The 17,226-nt window shown below is 34.5% G+C and overlaps 3 protein-coding genes and 1 non-coding gene across 13 annotated transcripts; 2 read left to right on the top strand and 2 right to left on the bottom strand.

The window, feature by feature from the left end:
• Nucleotides 1-184: 184 nt before the first annotated feature.
• On the bottom strand, nt 185-2,630 carry LOC104779919 (protein RICE SALT SENSITIVE 3). Of its 2 annotated transcripts, none has more exons than XM_087452724.1 (7): nt 2,274-2,630; nt 2,129-2,182; nt 1,484-1,618; nt 1,208-1,313; nt 1,077-1,118; nt 935-991; nt 185-854 (listed from the first exon to the last, which is right to left on the bottom strand). In XM_087452724.1, exons 1-7 carry the CDS (start codon nt 2,444-2,446, stop codon nt 333-335), a joined length of 1,089 nt encoding a protein of 362 aa, XP_087308850.1. In that variant the 5' UTR covers nt 2,447-2,630; the 3' UTR covers nt 185-332. The 2 variants fall into 2 exon arrangements, with proteins under 2 accessions (XP_087308850.1, XP_087308852.1); XM_087452726.1 differs by having other exon boundaries at nt 1,473-1,618; nt 2,274-2,542.
• Nucleotides 2,631-4,314: 1,684 nt separating this feature from the next.
• TRNAM-CAU (transfer RNA methionine (anticodon CAU)) lies at nt 4,315-4,386 on the top strand. Its single transcript has one exon. It is a non-coding gene; the product is annotated as a tRNA-Met (tRNA).
• A 26-nt stretch (nt 4,387-4,412) lies between these two features.
• On the top strand, nt 4,413-10,304 carry LOC104779912 (uncharacterized). 9 transcript variants are annotated; one of them, XM_087506725.1, is made up of 21 exons: nt 4,413-4,596; nt 5,039-5,172; nt 5,280-5,336; nt 5,597-5,624; nt 5,713-5,835; nt 5,990-6,101; nt 6,185-6,222; nt 6,326-6,379; nt 6,858-6,926; nt 7,046-7,158; nt 7,297-7,365; nt 7,456-7,535; nt 7,719-7,847; nt 7,922-8,189; nt 8,446-8,538; nt 8,628-8,792; nt 8,961-9,091; nt 9,169-9,301; nt 9,421-9,545; nt 9,642-9,797; nt 9,888-10,304. In XM_087506725.1, the coding sequence occupies exons 10-21, from the start codon at nt 7,078-7,080 to the stop codon at nt 9,916-9,918; spliced, it is 1,461 nt and encodes a 486-aa protein (XP_087362851.1). In that variant the 5' UTR covers nt 4,413-4,596; nt 5,039-5,172; nt 5,280-5,336; nt 5,597-5,624; nt 5,713-5,835; nt 5,990-6,101; nt 6,185-6,222; nt 6,326-6,379; nt 6,858-6,926; nt 7,046-7,077; the 3' UTR covers nt 9,919-10,304. The 9 variants fall into 9 exon arrangements, with proteins under 9 accessions (XP_087362851.1, XP_087362847.1, XP_087362821.1 ...); XM_087506721.1 differs by having other exon boundaries at nt 5,030-5,172; XM_087506732.1 differs by having other exon boundaries at nt 4,458-4,596; nt 5,264-5,336.
• A 117-nt stretch (nt 10,305-10,421) lies between these two features.
• On the bottom strand, nt 10,422-13,394 carry LOC147949606 (PRA1 family protein H-like). Its single transcript, XM_087509631.1, has 5 exons — nt 13,311-13,394; nt 11,672-11,678; nt 10,737-11,201; nt 10,565-10,636; nt 10,422-10,462 (listed from the first exon to the last, which is right to left on the bottom strand). The coding sequence occupies exons 1-5, from the start codon at nt 13,392-13,394 to the stop codon at nt 10,422-10,424; spliced, it is 669 nt and encodes a 222-aa protein (XP_087365757.1).
• Between the last annotated feature and the right edge of the window lie 3,832 nt (nt 13,395-17,226).

Here is a 17,226-nt window from a genome sequence, read left to right as displayed (position 1 = left end):
GATTTATTTATAGTAAATTTAAAAATACAATTGCAATGTCAAAATATATTTTCAACAACAAAAGAACTTGGTGATTTGAAATTGTTATAATTTATTTTAGAACAAAACTTATGTCGTAAGATAAAGGGTCTAGAAAAGTTTTTAGGAAAGAAAAATGCTTAAGTTGAAAAAAATAAAAAATAAATGAAAAAAAGAGATAAGTAGATTAACTATGTTTAACAGAAGTGATGAGAAAAAATCCAAACAACAAACAAGAGACACAGAAACAGAACCAAACTAAGTTCTGTTTGGATCCAAACAGAACCAAACAAGAGGGTCAGACATGAAAACCATCACTCCAAGAAACTCATGTTTCGATGGTGACTATCAAGGCTCAAGAACTCGCTCGGATTCGCTTGACTCTCAGAATTGCTCTGTTCCTGGCTATTGTTTTGGTGGCCCTGGTGGTCTGTTTTGTCACCTAACCCCTCTGAGTCAAACAGAAGCTTAGCGTTGACATTGTTAGTCAATGCATTAAAGAAAGATAGCCCCGTGGGCCATTTCACGTCGGGGTCTTGTTCTTTGTTCGAGTGTGGCATTACTGGAAAAGGCATGTGAGGCTGGTAGTTAGGCAAAGAGGTTTGAGCCATCATCGGTCGTTGGCTTGTACCGCTCCAGCTGTAGTGAGGAAGAGAGGGTTGTAATGGTTGAGTTTGTGGAGGAAGTATAGGGTGGTTTGAACCCATGAGCGATGTGTTTGAAGACGAAGTGGTTCGGTTTGAGGAGAAGAGCTGAGAGAGGTAAAAGCCGGATTGGTAGCCGAGTGATTCAAACGTGTGCCTCATCCGAAGAACAAAGTGCAGATCTTCAGGTATCTGAGTAACAATACCAGCCCGTTTAGAGAACATAACCGAAAGATCCCCAGTGAGAAAACTAATTTACTGTGAAAACTTACAATCTTGCAAGAACCAAGTTGTAAAAGGCCATGTCCAGCTTGAATGACAGCTATGGTCTGTAGATGCAAAGGTTACTTGAGAAACAAGAAATTCAGGAACATTCTCATATCATATATGGTTAAATATTGTTCTTTATATTACCTGAATCCCAGATTCGAACTGATCATTCCACTCTGAAGGAATCTGCATTTTCAAGAGAAAGATCTCAGTCTTGCAGAGTGAAATCTTTTTATAAATAAATGTGTCATTTATTCTGTAAACAAAAAACTTACAGCATCAAATGAGCTTTGCCAGTAACTAGACGCATTAGATTCAGATTCAGTTTGTTCCTTGAAAACCCATTTATGGCATTTGTCAGAAGCAACCTTCCCCATTAACCTGTTGGCAAGAGCCAAGAAGTATATATGTTGCAAACCCCAGAAAAAAAGCGAAGATATATAGTTTCTATTTTCGGCTAATTTGCAGTGGTTATAAGGTCAGGAGTTATATATATTCATGCGCACAGACAAGATAATAAAAAAGTAATTAAGGACCTACCAAGTACCCACCCTTCGCCATAATTATATAACTGAATTGACATCTTGCTGAAAGATTTACGAACAGGATCTTCCCCTTCCATGTCTCCATAGCAGCCTTCTGTGCCTCCTCTTCCTCTGCAGTATCCATCTTCCCACATCAACATCCTGTATATCAATATGTCAATAATACATAATGTATTTGTAAATCTCTCTTCTCATCACAAATCATTAATTATGATAAATAAAATGGATACTATATATGGTTATTCGACAAGATCATCTATAGTTGATGACTTGGTGTTTTTTCCACCAGATCATGATTTATAACTTGTTATTTTTATTTATTTAGTAAACAGATCATAACTTATAATTGAAAGGTAGATTAGATATACTCTCATCTCTTAGCTACGTGATCATGATCATGTCTAGGATGTTCATGCAACTTTTGTAATTATTTTGGATTTTAATCAACCCTATAGAGTACTAATAAATAGTCTGTCTAACTAGTTTCTTTCCGAGGAAAGTTTCCGGTGAATATACGGTAAAGTGATAAACCATAGGGGAAAATGTCGACTTTTTTTAACCATGTTTCATAAAGACTAAACTAAAGTAGGTTAAGTCTTGACTATATATATGGGTAATCTATAATTTTTTTTGTAAAAAAGTGTAACTTACAAGCTTCCATTGTCGTCGCCAACTTTGCAGCCGTTGCCACCGCCTCGAACTCTCCTGAAGAACAAAAAAAGACATCGGTTTGGGGAGAGAGAGAGAGAGACCGAGATGTTGTAGAGTAAAAAGAGAGAAGGAGAGAGATACGTACGGACGGGGACGGATCGACCAGAAGACAGAGTAAGTCCAGTCGGTGTTGAGACAAACGGTTCTTAGGGCTTCGTGGAGAGCCACCATCCCTAAAGCTTCTTTGCTCCTTTGTTGCTGCTGCTGATGGTTTTGATGATGATGTCGATGATGATGACGATGTTCTGAGCCCACCATCTATATAAATATGTCGATGTGTGTTATCTGTATGTATGTATATATAGATATTTCTCCTCTAGCTTTTGGCCTTATAGTTTTTCTTTGCTGCCTTCCTTGCTCAAGCTTCTCATGGACTCTTTTATGTTATAATTTTCTTTTATTTTTATTTTTTATTTTTTTAGACTAATCTGAATGCCAAACCAACATTTACTGTTTGTCGACTCACTCAATTATGTGTTATTTTAGTTCTGAATATTTTGTTGATACGTAAAAACTTACAATCTTGTGGCAATAGGATACGAATTTCTTGGGGTTTGGTATAGTCAACAATATATAATACATGATTAAAATATTAGAGAACCAATTGAACACAAAGTTAAAGTTTTTTTGCATGAAAAAAAGTTTTAATCTCTTAAACCAAGAAAGTCAAAGATACGTAAAAATCTTCCTGAAAAAAATCTTTATAATTCGCTTTTAAAAAAATGAATCCAATCATCAACCGTAGATTTTCTTTTTAATAGTAGTAGTTAAGATTGCTTTTCTGAAAGAGAGATAATCATATGATTTGGAGTGGATAAACTGTTGTTGTTAACTTGTTATGATTAAAGATGCAATTACAGTGACCATAATTAATCAGGCGACATTTTTCCTCACTAAAAAGACATTATTTTTATATATATGCAGCCATAGTGATACGTTGGGAAAAAGCCTTTCATTTGGTTGTCGTCAAACATGGGATTTGGTTTTGGACCAAGATTCATACTTACTTCTGTGTGACACGCACGCAGATTAAGGGGGCACGACAAAGAGAATATATAGGAAGAAGAGATTTAGGTGTCACGTGCGCACGTGCCGTGTGTAAGACTCGAGTGGCTTTGTCATCAAACAAATGAATGACCCAACAGTCTGGTTTTTAACCTCGAGCGCGTGTTAGACTACGCATAGACAAATAAGGAAGGAAGAAGAAACGAAAGCGCATGAAGAATACAATCAAAGGGTGGCGCGTGAGGGAGTATTATACGAAAGGCAGTAACAGAGAGTTGGTCTGGTTGCATCTGAAACCCTGACGGAAGTCTTAGCTCCCCGCATTGACCGGTTCTGTTCTTTTCCTAAAATTTCTCTTTTGTGGGACCCAACCCTTTTTCATATACTAGTTATATAGTACACTGTATATTTTGAATTTTTATGTGCAAACTCTTGAATTTGTCAAAATAAAAGAAGAGGACATGGAGTAAGGTTATTGTATTGTTGTTGAAAAAAAACGATGACTAGTTTTCTTGTATCTTAAAAAGAATCGTATACTTATATATATATATATAGTGAAGTTTTGTAAAACATTTCTAATAAGTTGGTTCAAGCTGGAAAAAAAAAAAAAGTTGGTTCAAGCTTTACCATTATAATACACGAAAAATTTATAATTTTTCCATATGGTAAGGTCTGTTCTATCCTTAGGACCTTTACTACCGTTTCATGAGTTTTGTATATGTCCTTTTAAGTAGGATATTCGTATCTTTTGAGGAGTTTATTTTGTAGTATAATCTTATTCGGGGTGGCCAAAAAAGGAGTTAAGGAGCAGTGATTATAATAAAAGGGGAGAATCTCGAACAGATAAAATTTGTTTAATCCCATATTTCTCTTGTAATGTACCTAAAATGCTAGGGTTTTTATTAAAAATTAACGAAAAATATGTTGTAATATGTGATCGGCTAAGAAATTATTCTCAATTTTTACGAGGGCCGTTAAATCAGCTTTGGAGACTATTGGGCTTTTAACTTGGGCTGGGTAGTTCTTCTGAACTGGGTCCTGAGGAATGAGTTCCATAATTTTTTTGTTTCTCTTTCTCATTTTAAAAACAATAGTTGGAATGAAAAGAACGATTAACAAATATCAGAGTGGCGCAGCGGAAGCGTGGTGGGCCCATAACCCACAGGTCCCAGGATCGAAACCTGGCTCTGATATATATTTTGATTTTCCTTTTTTTGTCAAAAAAGGAACAAAACAATCATCAACAAATCGAGGAAACGTCTTCATCTGCTCTGCCAATAGTGTCTCCTCGATCTCTTCTTGGTACTCGAGAGTGGTTTCTCAGAAAATGCTATAGCAAACGAAAGGAAAGAGCAGCAAAGAGATCCCATAGTAACCGTTCGTCTTGTTTGTCGAATCACCTTGTAAGTTGCATCGATCCTCAACTTTAGAGAATTTGAATTTCGTTATCTGATTGATCGAACGGGATAAGCTAGAACCCAGTGACGTCTGTTTCAAATTTGCGGCTAGTTGCAAAATTTGTATAGGTCAGCTGTCACTTCCTCGAATCCACCAAACTGCCAGATTTTTTGCAATTTTACATTCTCTTTTTATCTTTTTTTTTTTTTTTTTTTTTTGCTTTGAGTAAAAGGGATTCTCGCATTTAATTCAAGTTTGCATTTTGCTTTTACTTTCGTGAAGTTCGTGTTATTGAGTAAACGTTGCAGCTTTGATTCTTTTGTGGGGTGAGTTTAGCTCTAGGGAGAAGAGGAGGGAGGGATTGGTGATAATTGTTATAGTCTGCTACTCTGCTCTCTGATTGTGTTGTTATTGGCTTATTTATTTTTATCAATATAGTGTTTGCAGTGGGAGAGTAGAGAGAGTGTTTTTTCCTTGTATGTGGAGATGGAAGATGTTGCGGGTTTACAAGAGGCAGCTGGAGCCAGATTTAGTCAGATTGAGTTGATTGGAAATTGATCTTTTGGTGATGTCTATAAAGCGTAAGTATCCAGTTTGGAAAAATGGATTGAGCATTTATCTAATTATTTCATGTGATAAAAGTCATCTTTTTTTTTTTGTATGCTGAGCTAGTGCTGTTGCTTATCAGGTTTGATAAGGACCTCAATAAAGAAGTTGCCATTAAAGTAATCGACTTGGAAGAATCGTGAGTACATTTTCTATTTTAAGTTCTTTCTTGTCATATATGCATTTCTTCTCTTAAGGTTTTGGATATAAGTTGACTAATTACATTTTATAACTCGATGAATGTTTTGTTCATGATTCTCAAAGGATAAAGGGCAGTAATCTTTCCTTAGCTTTTACTAGACTTATAGATTCAGCTGTTAGTTATAGTGTGTTTGGTTGAGCATACCATAATCCTCCTTACTAATTTTCTAACTAACCTTTTTACTTGATATCTGACAGTGAAGATGAGATCGAAGATATCCAGAAGGTACCTCTGCATTGACGTCAATTTCTAAGCTTAATACATTGGTGTGTATGGATTGTCGTGCTCATTTTCTTTTGTTGACCACCCCCAGGAAATTTCAGTCTTATCACAATGTCGTTGCCCGTATATTACCGAATACTATGGTTCTTATCTTCATCACACCAAGTTGTGGATCATCATGGAATATATGGCTGGTGGCTCAGTTGCTGATCTTGTATGTCAACTCACTACTTTTGTATTCAGAACTTAAAGAATTTTGGAAGTATAGTTGTGTGTGTGGTGATGCACACACGGTATCGATCTGTGTCCTGTACTTATATTCTCTCTGATACAACTTATAATTCTCAAAAGTGATATATCTTGCGCAGCTTCAATCTGGTAATCCATTGGATGAATCATCAATCGCTTGTATCACACGCGATCTGCTTCATGCTGTTGAATATCTACATAATGAGGGAAAGATCCACAGAGACATTAAAGGTTCTGTGTGCGTTAATATAATTACTGTGGTTTATGTGTTTAACTGCTTGGTGTATAAAACCTTTTTCTTCCCTTCTTTGCAGCTGCTAATATTTTGTTGACCGAGAATGGAGATGTTAAGGTTTTTTGTTACTTTTATTATAGCAGTAAAATCTTCAATATCTTCTGTTTCGAGTATTAGTTCCGTGAGCTTCATCCTCAACATCCTTTTCACTTTGCATCAGGTGGCGGACTTTGGTGTGTCTGCTCAGCTAACGCGGACAATATCAAGAAGAAAGGTGCGTACTCTACTATGCCAATGATCACTGTTGATTTTGATTCTTGTTACTGATTCAACTTTCTGATGTGCAATGTATCTTTTATGTCCCCATAATATATGAGGAGGGTTGGTAATAAAGTTTATGGTCTCCTTGTTTAGATTTTGCTGCTTGCGGTCTATTGGCTTTTACTGAATTAAGTTTTCCACGGACTATGATACTCTTGAATAGTCCTATTCACTAGGTCATTATTATTATACATCTATCTGCAGCCCCGGTTCCAATTTCTCATCTACAGCCTTACATAGTAGAATCCTGTGCATGTTTCAATTATGGAAATATTTATATGTTAGAAGAGATCTTCTGAAAGATGGCCTTAACAAAAAGCTTCTCTTATCAATTCGGATAACTCTATAGTTCTCTGCTAAGGGTCTAGAATTTTCGTTCATTCATCAGGGCTCACCTGGGTTGTGTGCGCTGATATGTTAAGCAATGACAGACTTTTGTAGGAACCCCATTTTGGATGGCACCAGAAGTGATTCAAAACACAGAAGGGTATAATGAAAAGGTATCTCGTCTATATGCTGATCTCCACCTCTTCTAGCTTGACATGTCTTATGTTTCAGCAAATCTAATATTTTTTGGCAATTTTGTTTCTGTTGCTGGGATTGTTGTCATTGTAAGCAGATATTTGGTCGCTCGGAATTACGGTTATTGAGATGGCAAAAGGAGAACCTCCCCTAGCTGACCTTCATCCTATGAGAGTGCTTTTTATCATTCCTCGGGAAAATCCACCTCAGGTTTCACATTTTTTTATTTTAAACATGATAAAGTTATGCAGCTGGTTTGTGTGCTTTGCCTCAGTGAAATTCTGTCACTGCTATTTCTTGATTGTGAAGCCGCCTTTTAATGTTTAACGTTCTTTCTTTTCTGTGCAGTTAGATGAGCATTTTTCCCGTCCGGTCAAGGAGTTTGTTTCATTATGCGTGAAGAAGGTCCCTGCTGAGGTATTTATAATGCAATCCTTGAAATCTTTGCTTTTTTTTAACAGCAGCAGTGGGATTTCAAGATCTCTTATTCAAGCCTTATACTTTCAGAGACCAAGTGCTAGAGAACTTATTAAACACAGATTTATTAAGAATGCTAGGAAAAGTCCGAAACTTCTTGAGAGGATAAGGTCTGATGCTTTTTCTCTTCAACGGATTTGGCATGTGATTTCAGTTATGACTTTCCTAAATTGATTGTATGTCAAAAGTAACATTTAGATGGTTTTCCCGTATGTTTGTCTTGATCTTTTATATGCCAAAAGAAAATCCAGAATAAGCACGATTGTTGTTCTGTCCTTTTTTCCTCTTTAAAGAGAGCGGCCAAAGTACCAAGTAAAAGAGGATGAAGAGACACCTAGGAATGGTCCCAAAACTCCAGTTCAATCATCTGGTACTGTTAGGGTGGCTAGAGATGAAAGAAGCCAAGGCTCTCCTGGATCTAGGTTCGATGGATTTCTGGGCTTGGGGTTTCTTCTGTTACTTGTTTGAAAAAATCTCTTATAACTCGTAGCTACAGTTTTCAGGGGAATACTGTCAAAAATGCTGGATGGGACTTTAGCGTTGGGGGGTCACAGAGTATTGGAACAGTTCGTGCTTTAAAACCTCCTCAAGCGAGAGAGAGGCGCCAAGAAGTTTCTTCTAATCATATTTCGCAAAGAACAACAAGAGCTAGTGGTAATCAATGGTCATCTGCGACTGGTAGTACAACTTCTGGAGCCTCTGATGGAGGTTTTGTCAAAAAACATCCTTTTCGGAATGACCATGAAGATGGCTTCAACGAAGAAGTAAGATCCTTTCCCTCTTGTGTGCCAAATGCAGCCCGTCTTATTTGACACGATTTTTGCTGTTATTGTTGCACCTGAAAATTATATTCTAAAGCATGTCGTGATATGTATGTTTCATGTTACTTGGGTAATGATTTCTACTGCAGGGATCTAGTTTTAAGTTTCACGTCTAGGATTTACTCTATTGTATGTCTATGTATGCTTAAGAATGAGGACACGGTAACATATGTTTTGTACCTTGTCCTTCTAATCCCAGGATGATTCATCGCTCAGTGGATCGGGAACTGTTGTCATAAGAACCCCAAGAAATTCTCAATCATCTTCAATATTCCGTGAACAAAGCTCTGGGGTATGAAGGTCCTGGATCCATTATAACATCATCTACAGAAATGAAACAAGCTCCGAGTCTTATGAAAGATTCCATTTCTACTCTGTTAGTCTAGCGGCAGGTATACACCTTTTCATGATGCTTCAGCAAGTGGAACTGTTGTTGTTCGTGGACAGTACGATGACTCTGGATCACCTCGAACCCCAAAATCTAGACTAGGGATTCAAGAGAGAACTTCCAGTGCCTCAGAAGATAGCATCGCAAATCTCGCGGAGGTTTGTTTATCCCCTTTAATCTTCATATTATCTTGAAAGGTTGCCTCTCGGAATTGTACTAGCCATCACCTTTTTTTTTTTCCACATATCTTTACATTGCTTTAGGTATCTTCTGTTCATTGGGATTTATCATCTGATTCTTACACTTATATTCAATACTTCTTTCAGGCAAAGGCAGCACTTGACGCAGGCTTCAGAAGGGGAAATGCTAGAGAAAGACTTGGAATAAGAAAGAACAATAATGATGGGACGGTTAACCGAAGAAGGGAACAAAGTGCCGATGATTCTGATTATTCAGGGTGAATGTAGATCCTAGCTTCTCATGCTCAGAGAATGTAGTATGCTCATTTCTAACACGAAGCTACAATTTATGCAGAAACTCTGGCGATGAGTCTAGTAAACAAAAAGCACGCCCAAGGTCAGAACAAGTGAGTGATGAAGAAGATGAGTCCAAATGGGATTCATTGCCTGCATCATTGTCAGTATTGCTCATACCGTCCCTAAAAGAGGTACTGCTACTATAATAACTACAATCAAATCTTTTTCACTTGCGTATAAAAATGAGTTGCGACTTGCGAGTAGGTTAAACGAATAGCGAAATGATCATGTCTTCTGGTTCATGGTGTAGGCTCTTGGTGACGATCCAAAAGAATCTATTGGGCGTACAGTGTTGAGATCCTTTGTGACGATGGAACGTGAAAAACCTGGTTCTTGTGAAGCTTTTGTTGCCAAGCTGATTGAACTTTTGGGAAGGTACATGAAACTTTAAACAACACATAGAGAAAACACATGTTTGGTCATCTGATTGTGAATACACTTAATGTGAGAAAAACCATAAATCCCTAACAGTTCAAAAGAAGCTTCGGTGAAAGATTTGCATGACATGGCGGTCCGTGTTTTTGCCAAAACCACACCCGACTATGTAGTGAACAAAAGAAAACAAGATAACAAGGAGTTTAGTTCCAACACAAACGTTAGCCCACTGGGCAGATTCTTACTTTCAAGGTTTGTTCGATATGGAACAATTTTTCTTGAACTTGGAACTTTGTTTTCATTTAAAGCCTCGAAATGGGTTTCTTTGTTTTCTCTCTGCAGATGGCTAGGCCAATCATCACGTGATCTTTAAGCTCCCACCCTGAGACAACCTACACATAGAATGCATTGGCTTGTTTTTTTAATTTCATTGATGCGTTAATTTTTGGTATTTATGTGCATAAAATATCTTTAAAGGTATTTCTAGATTTTGTCCAAAAAAAAATGTATTTCTAGATTTCTTTTTTCTTTCTCTCCTTTGGTTTTTATTTTTTAAAATTTTACAAATTTGTTTTTATTTTTTTCAATTTGTCTTCCCCAAGTTTTCAAGAGGAAATTCTATTCATAGTTGTGTATTATTAAAGGGTTTGGCTTATTTTGTTTGTATTAAAGGGTTTGGCTAATTTTGTTTGTTTGTATTATTACAAAAATGTAGTTTGATAATCATTTCCTTAAATTACTTATGTTTACGTTTATGAATAGCTTTCTTGTTTAGTAATTTGATAATCATTGTCTTAATACATATATTTAGTTGTTAATATTGCTAAGTTCGTCCCAAGCGATAAAACCCAAAAGTCTTTTAGAAGATTCCAAGTCTCAATCACGCAACTTCCTTAACGCTCCGTGCAATAACATCACTACAAACATATACCAAAACAAAAAAATTAATTCCCAAGTATACGTAACGCGCCTACATTTAAATAAGAGAGACATAGAAAGAGATTAAAAAAAAATTGTACTTAAGTAAGCAGCAAGAAGAGACGAGAAAAAAGCGATAACAACTTCTCTACGCATAAGAAGAGCCGATATTCCTGCAAAACAACATTCGTACAACAACGATCGTCAAGAGATATTTTGCCTTGCATTATGTCCACAAAAAGTATTAAGTATAGTACTTGTTTCTTTATCAACCTAATTTGGAGATGAAGAAGAGCAAACGACGAATGAAGGGGTAAACTTGATCAAGTCCTTTTTTAACAATCAAATTGTCGAGATAATCCGTAACCGGAAAACTCGCTAACAGCACTAAAAATGGTGTCGTCTGCTTGTACAGAGATATTAAGAAGAAGATGACAAAGACAGAAATGTAGTTCCCGATGAACTGGCTAACGTTTTCTTGAACTCTTGCTGTTGCCTCCGATTGTGACACCGGGAACGAGTAGAGTTCAGTTCTGCCGCTGAAAACGCTAAACAGCGGCGTTTTGTTTTTGTCTAGGTCACTCGTTGTTAGCTTACCAAAAGGGTTGATTCTCAAGAGGGACAAGAGAATCCTCGCCCGTGAAACTATGGTGGAGTATGATGACGTGGAGACGGTGGCGGAGACCTCTTGTTTCTCTCTTTGCTTTGCATCGCTAATCGCTCGCAAAGATATTTTTTCTTAGTTCCCTTTTTGTTTTAATATATTATGTAACTTGTTTTTTTTTTGTGGGCAATGTGTGTTGTCTTTTATATATATAGATAGATTGATTATGTTAGCAAATATTTCAAAATTTGATTGCAGTTGTGTATTCATATATGATCATTAAATTATATATTTTTGCAGTTATCATTGTTACTTATTCTGTAAAATATTTCAAAGTAGCATTATAATGTCTAGATTAAATTTCATATAATATTTTTTGCAGTGATTTACTCATTAATGGAATGCATGGTGTGGCAGCTTTTACTATTGGATAAATGTTACGAATCCATCAATATCATCCATGCTCTTCGTAAGGTAGCAAATCGCGAATTTTTTAGAGTTAATGTACCAACGTGCCATTCATATTAAATTTTAGAGTTGATATTTTCGCGTCATTTTGATCAGGCCTTTACTTGAGCCCATTAATTAAGACAAAGTTAATTACCAGACAACTGAAAAAATTTCAGAAAAAAAAAAGTTAACGCTAATAGAAGCTTTGATTTAAAAGTTAAAACGATGAAAATCATTATAGAACGTAGCTCTATATAATTTGTTCAAAAGAAAAAAAAAAGGAACATAACTCTATATTTATGGTAATTGTACTTTATTTATTTTGATACTCCGAAGTCCTAACGTTTACTATTTTGTGATCCGTTGACAAAAAAAGCTAATACTCCATTATGATGTAACATGTCTGTGATCATATGTGTATATATGATGAAAGCCTCAATCAATTCCTCACAAAACGGAATTTGGTTTTTTCCTTGAAGTTTCAATGAATAGTTTTCTTTTAATGTCGGCAATCAAATTGTAAATCAGGCTGATTACCTTCTTTTTTTTGTACTATATATAAAGTAACAAAAGCGAGTATGAAAATGCTAGGAGCGTGAAGGGCGGCGATAACAAGTTTCAAAAGACTAAATAAATTACTACATAATTTTAGTTAAGAGAACAAAAGGATAAAAGGAGTTGACGGCGTCATTGTAAGGCCCTGAATGGAAGCAAGTATTTAGCGGAATTGAGAAAAAAATTCTGAATAACCCACTTAAGTTACCAATCACAACTATTATTATAGTTTCGTGGTTTTGCAAATAAAACAAAGAAAAGAATGGATGCGTTTTTTAGAACAGAAAATAGTCTTGGACCGCAATAAAACTTCAAAAAAGTTATTAGCCAGCAGTCAGACCGCAATGGAGTATATATATATATATTATTTTTATTATTATTAAAATAGTATATAGCTGTAATTTTTTCTCACGTATATAACTAATACCTAAGATATCTATTCTCTCCTCTTCCTTCATGTATCATTGTTATAAAATAATAAAATAATATTGTATTTAAACTTTATTATTATTGAATAAATATTGAAGAAACATGCGATAGTTTGGTATATTAAATTTATTAAAACATTTTATTAAAAAATTGTTTTTTAATTTAATAACTTTTTGTCAAAGATTTTTTCATATCATTTTCCCTAAATATAAATTACCACATACCAAAATTAAGCTTTTTATATATTTTTAATATAATTTTGACCAAAGGCAAACATTCAATAAAGCAAAATTAATTGTCTTCTTCTAATACAAGAAAGAGTCATGTAAATAGATGTTCAGTCTTTTCACATAAATATATAAAGTGTTGATAAAAATACAATAATTTTAACAATATTCGAATCAATCTATCTTTAAAAAATAAGCTATAGGAGATTGAACTAAAGATAATTAATTGGTTTATACAAATCTTGTTTATTTATGTAAATATATTTTGTATAAAAAATATATCTACAAAATATATGAAATTATATTACACATAATAATTTATATTATTTATATTATTTTGTACCGCTTATTCTAAACCGCAATTATTTTTTCACCAATCAAGTTTTATTTTGGACTGTTTATTTTCTATTACCCGCATTTGTCCCGCAAATATATTTCTTCCGTATGAATCGCATTATTAATTTTTTTGTCCTGCACAATTAAATATGCTGTCACTATTTGGACCCTAAATGTCAAAACAGACACGTGAAAGCCAATAAGGTCTCCTCGAAGTTTCATGGAATAGACGACAGTTCAACTGACCTGACACATCACCCAACACTCATATGCCGCAGCTAACGGCGGTTTAACGGTAACGGCAACCGCCCATAATGCCCCCCTTCTCATTAAACAAATCAATACATACTTTTTGGTTTAACGAGTGACTAACAACAAATCAGGGTGAAAAATGCGTTTTGAAAAGAAAAAAAGGAGACTAATAAAAGAATAGATAGTGACTTGTGAAATGATTCAGACGATGGATGATACGGAGTTTAAATTTCTTGTTCTTAAACGAAAAAAAAGATATACACGAATGTGTTTACGTATATTTTAATGGGGAATAAATAAGTGGTTCTTGTTTGGTTGCAGAGTTCCAATAAGGTGTTTTGTAATAAGCACAAGTCCTACACGTGGCTCACGCGCCGCACTACAAAGAAAAAAAAGAAGCACTTGGACCCAAAAAACAAAACTGGGACCTATTTCACGCGCTCCTACACGTGAGAACGACGATATCAGCGTCACACAGCCGACGCAAACGCAACCATATTTATTTTCTATAGTGACTGTCTGTCCCGTTACGACATTTAACAGCGCCACCTGCCCCCAATTTGGTAACATGTGTCCAGATGAAGCCACCTGCGTGGCTGCTTCACATTGGTTTGATTCTTTTATTACAAAAATATACTACTCCGGCTCCCCCTATTATTATTATTCTCATTCTTCTTTATGCTAAAACCGCTTTATCTTTGCATAACACAAAATTTTCACAGAACAAATAATATTATCTTATTAATAATTATTTATAGGTAACAAACAAATCGAGTAACTTGATTTATGGTTTGAATGGTAATTGCGATTAGGATGGCTAAATTCATATACAGTCTAGATCACTTCATTTTTAAAACGTATTAGAGACCATTGCGCACCAACTCTATTTGTATGCAAAAGCGATTTGCAGTTAGTCCGCTGCAGTTTTGTCTCTACTTTATTTGGACTAAACCACTGCAGACTACATTTGCTGAATAGTAAATAAAAAGCAGTCTAGTCCGCAGACGGACTTGTCCGCCCCAACCGTTACAACCATTCACACCCTTAATAAAAAGATTGTAAGCATCTTGGGTAAATCTCATTTGTTTGTGCTTTAGAAAAAGATTTTCTAAGATTTTTGAGATTATTTGTTCTTTTGGTTCTATTGTTTCTCTTAAAGTTTTATTGTCCGTTGTTTTTATCTTTTTAGATTAAGGTTGTTATACTATTTCCTTTTTGTTATCAAATATTTTGTTATGTATGGCTACTTTCATTTTGATAACGAGACTTAATCAAATATTTTAGATTAAGGTTGTTATACTCTTTCCTTTATGTTATTAAATGTTTTGGTCTTATGTTATCGTTAAACAAATAATATGAGATTTTAATATATATTTTGTAAATTATCAAACCAATAACATATAATTTTAATAATTTTTTAAAAATTATCACTTAAATAATATATGATCTTTGTTTAAAAATTTAAATTTATTAAAATTATAAAACTATCCTTAACAAAAATATTGTCCAAATTAATAAAATGATGTTACTTATTTGGAAGCGATGCCTCCGTAATTCATTTTTTTCCTGAGGGCTTTTAATGCAGTGTGCTACTTATTTTAAAAAGAGAAGATGATTGAGATACTTATTTGTTGCGATTAATGAATTTTGCTTATTGGTCCTATTACTTTTTATACAACCCCATCATAGTGTGGCCGACTTGGAAATCGAATCGGGTGAGAAGAAAAAAAAAAGGAGGGAAAAAAATCTGGTTGGTTGGGATTGAGATTCTGGATGACGCTTATTATCAAGCGTGTGGGTTCCACCAATAAAAAGCGGCCGCCGCAGCTAATCTTGTTTCACACGTGTCTTATCTACCATGTGTATTCTAAATTGATTTTAACGAATTATTATTATTCCCACTGTAATTATTAAAATACTAGTATTTTTTATTATTAAGACGTGTCCCTGATATCTATATCTGCGACTAACCTGTATCTTATTAATTCTACCCATCCATGTATATAGAACTAGAAGAGGACCGTTTAATATGCGGATTTAAAGTTTTATAAATTAAATTAAATTTAATAAAAATATATTAAAATTTGTTATATGTTATTTATAAATTTTTTTATTATAATACACTAATTTATATTCATTTACAAATATTTTATTTGATACTATTAAAAATGTATTTTTTACACCTAATTATACTTTATATTACAAATATATTCTTTATCATCAGTTAAAAAATGTCAATATGAACACATTAAGCCTACTATTTACTTTCACTATTGCATAGTTTTTTAATTACTAAAATTGTTAGCTCAGAAAACATTTTGAATAAAAATATATTATATAATACACTAATCAATGATGTATCATCATAATAATGTATGACCACCATGGAGAAAACCTCGGCTCCACTTTCATCCTTTATGGAGAGAACCTTGCGTCCAACCTCCTCCACCATGGAGAGAACCTTGGTTCCGCTTTCCTCCCTTAGGGAGATAACCTTGCGTTCAATCTCTTCCACCTTCCTCCCTTCTCCACTATAGAGAGAACCTCGGCTATGCCCTTTTTATGTGTAGAGAGAACATGTTCACGTCTTTTTGCTATATCAAAATGGCTTGCTCCGACAACCAATGAAAGTAAAAACCTTTTACTAACGTCACAAAATCTTTTGATAGTAACTAATGTTAAATTTCCCAATGTATTTTTAGAAGTATCTTTGACACATCATGATGTAGGCTCTGTCTCTGTAACGCCTCAACCTCCACCTTGCTTACTGAGCCCATGTCCACTCTTAATCCATGGGCCCACCTTCCTAAGTGGGTTCTACATCTATTCCTGGTCCGTGGACCCATCCATATTCGATGACTGGTTTGTTACGTCTGGGAGGCTTTAAAAACTTATTTACCGATCCTACAAATCAACAAATGATATTTTCTTGTATTTTGTCCTCACTTGCACAATTTCGAAAATCACTTCCAGGAAGGTCACCCATCATGAAGTTCTCTCAGGAACTTTGACCAGAAAAGTAAGTGCATTTTGGTGACATATGTGGCCAAAATCAATTCTTTTTAAACTTTTCCGCAAACCAGGGTGTCACAATCTTTGAGCTCCTATGGATCTATCAACAACGATTTATTTTTTTCTAATCTATCGATCTATGTTTGTTGTAAGCTTATGTTTGATTAGCCTATTTTATCAATCCATTAGGTTGATGAGCTTCTAATTATTATCTCCCTTTGAGATTGAATGAATAATGGTAACAATTATGTTTGAAAAAAAAAGAAGGGTTTATGACCAACCATTGAAAAATTAGAAGAAAATTAATTTGACGTACATAATTAAAGAAACAATAGAAAATTATAAGCACAGTAATATATGAATCTCAAATAATTCAAAGATAAAATATAAATTAAATAAAACAATTTAAAATATAGTATTAGGAAAAGAAAACGCATATATTAATTTTTTTTGGATCAACATATTAATCTTACCTATTCTCTACTGAAAAGGTAAAAAGTTGGAGAAAAATTTTGGTTTAAAAAATAAGAAAAAATTATCTTCCCATTAAAAAAAATTTCCCAATTAAACAAAGTTGAAAGCAGTGTTTTTGAATAAATTATTTAAATATGAAACGGTCTATGTTTATATATACAAAATTTAAAAGTTAAAATTAACTCTATAAACGATCTTTGCTGATGATTCCTTTCTTTTCTGTAAAGCTGATGAAGAAGAATGCCAAAGAGTTATCAATCTACTAAAGATTTACGCATCAACATCAAGCCAACATGTCAACTTCCAAAAGTCAGCTATTCAATTTGGTAAGACTGTTCACCCAGACATCCAACAGAGTATTATGAATTCTCTAGGGATCAATAAAAATAGTGGGTTTGGGAAATATCTGGGTTTACCAGAAGCG

This window comes from Camelina sativa, chromosome 1 (genome assembly GCF_030686135.1).
Source record: "Camelina sativa cultivar CO46 ecotype springtype chromosome 1, ASM3068613v1".
Classification (NCBI taxonomy): domain Eukaryota; kingdom Viridiplantae; phylum Streptophyta; class Magnoliopsida; order Brassicales; family Brassicaceae; genus Camelina; species Camelina sativa.
This window is presented reverse-complemented; position numbering and strand designations above follow the sequence as displayed.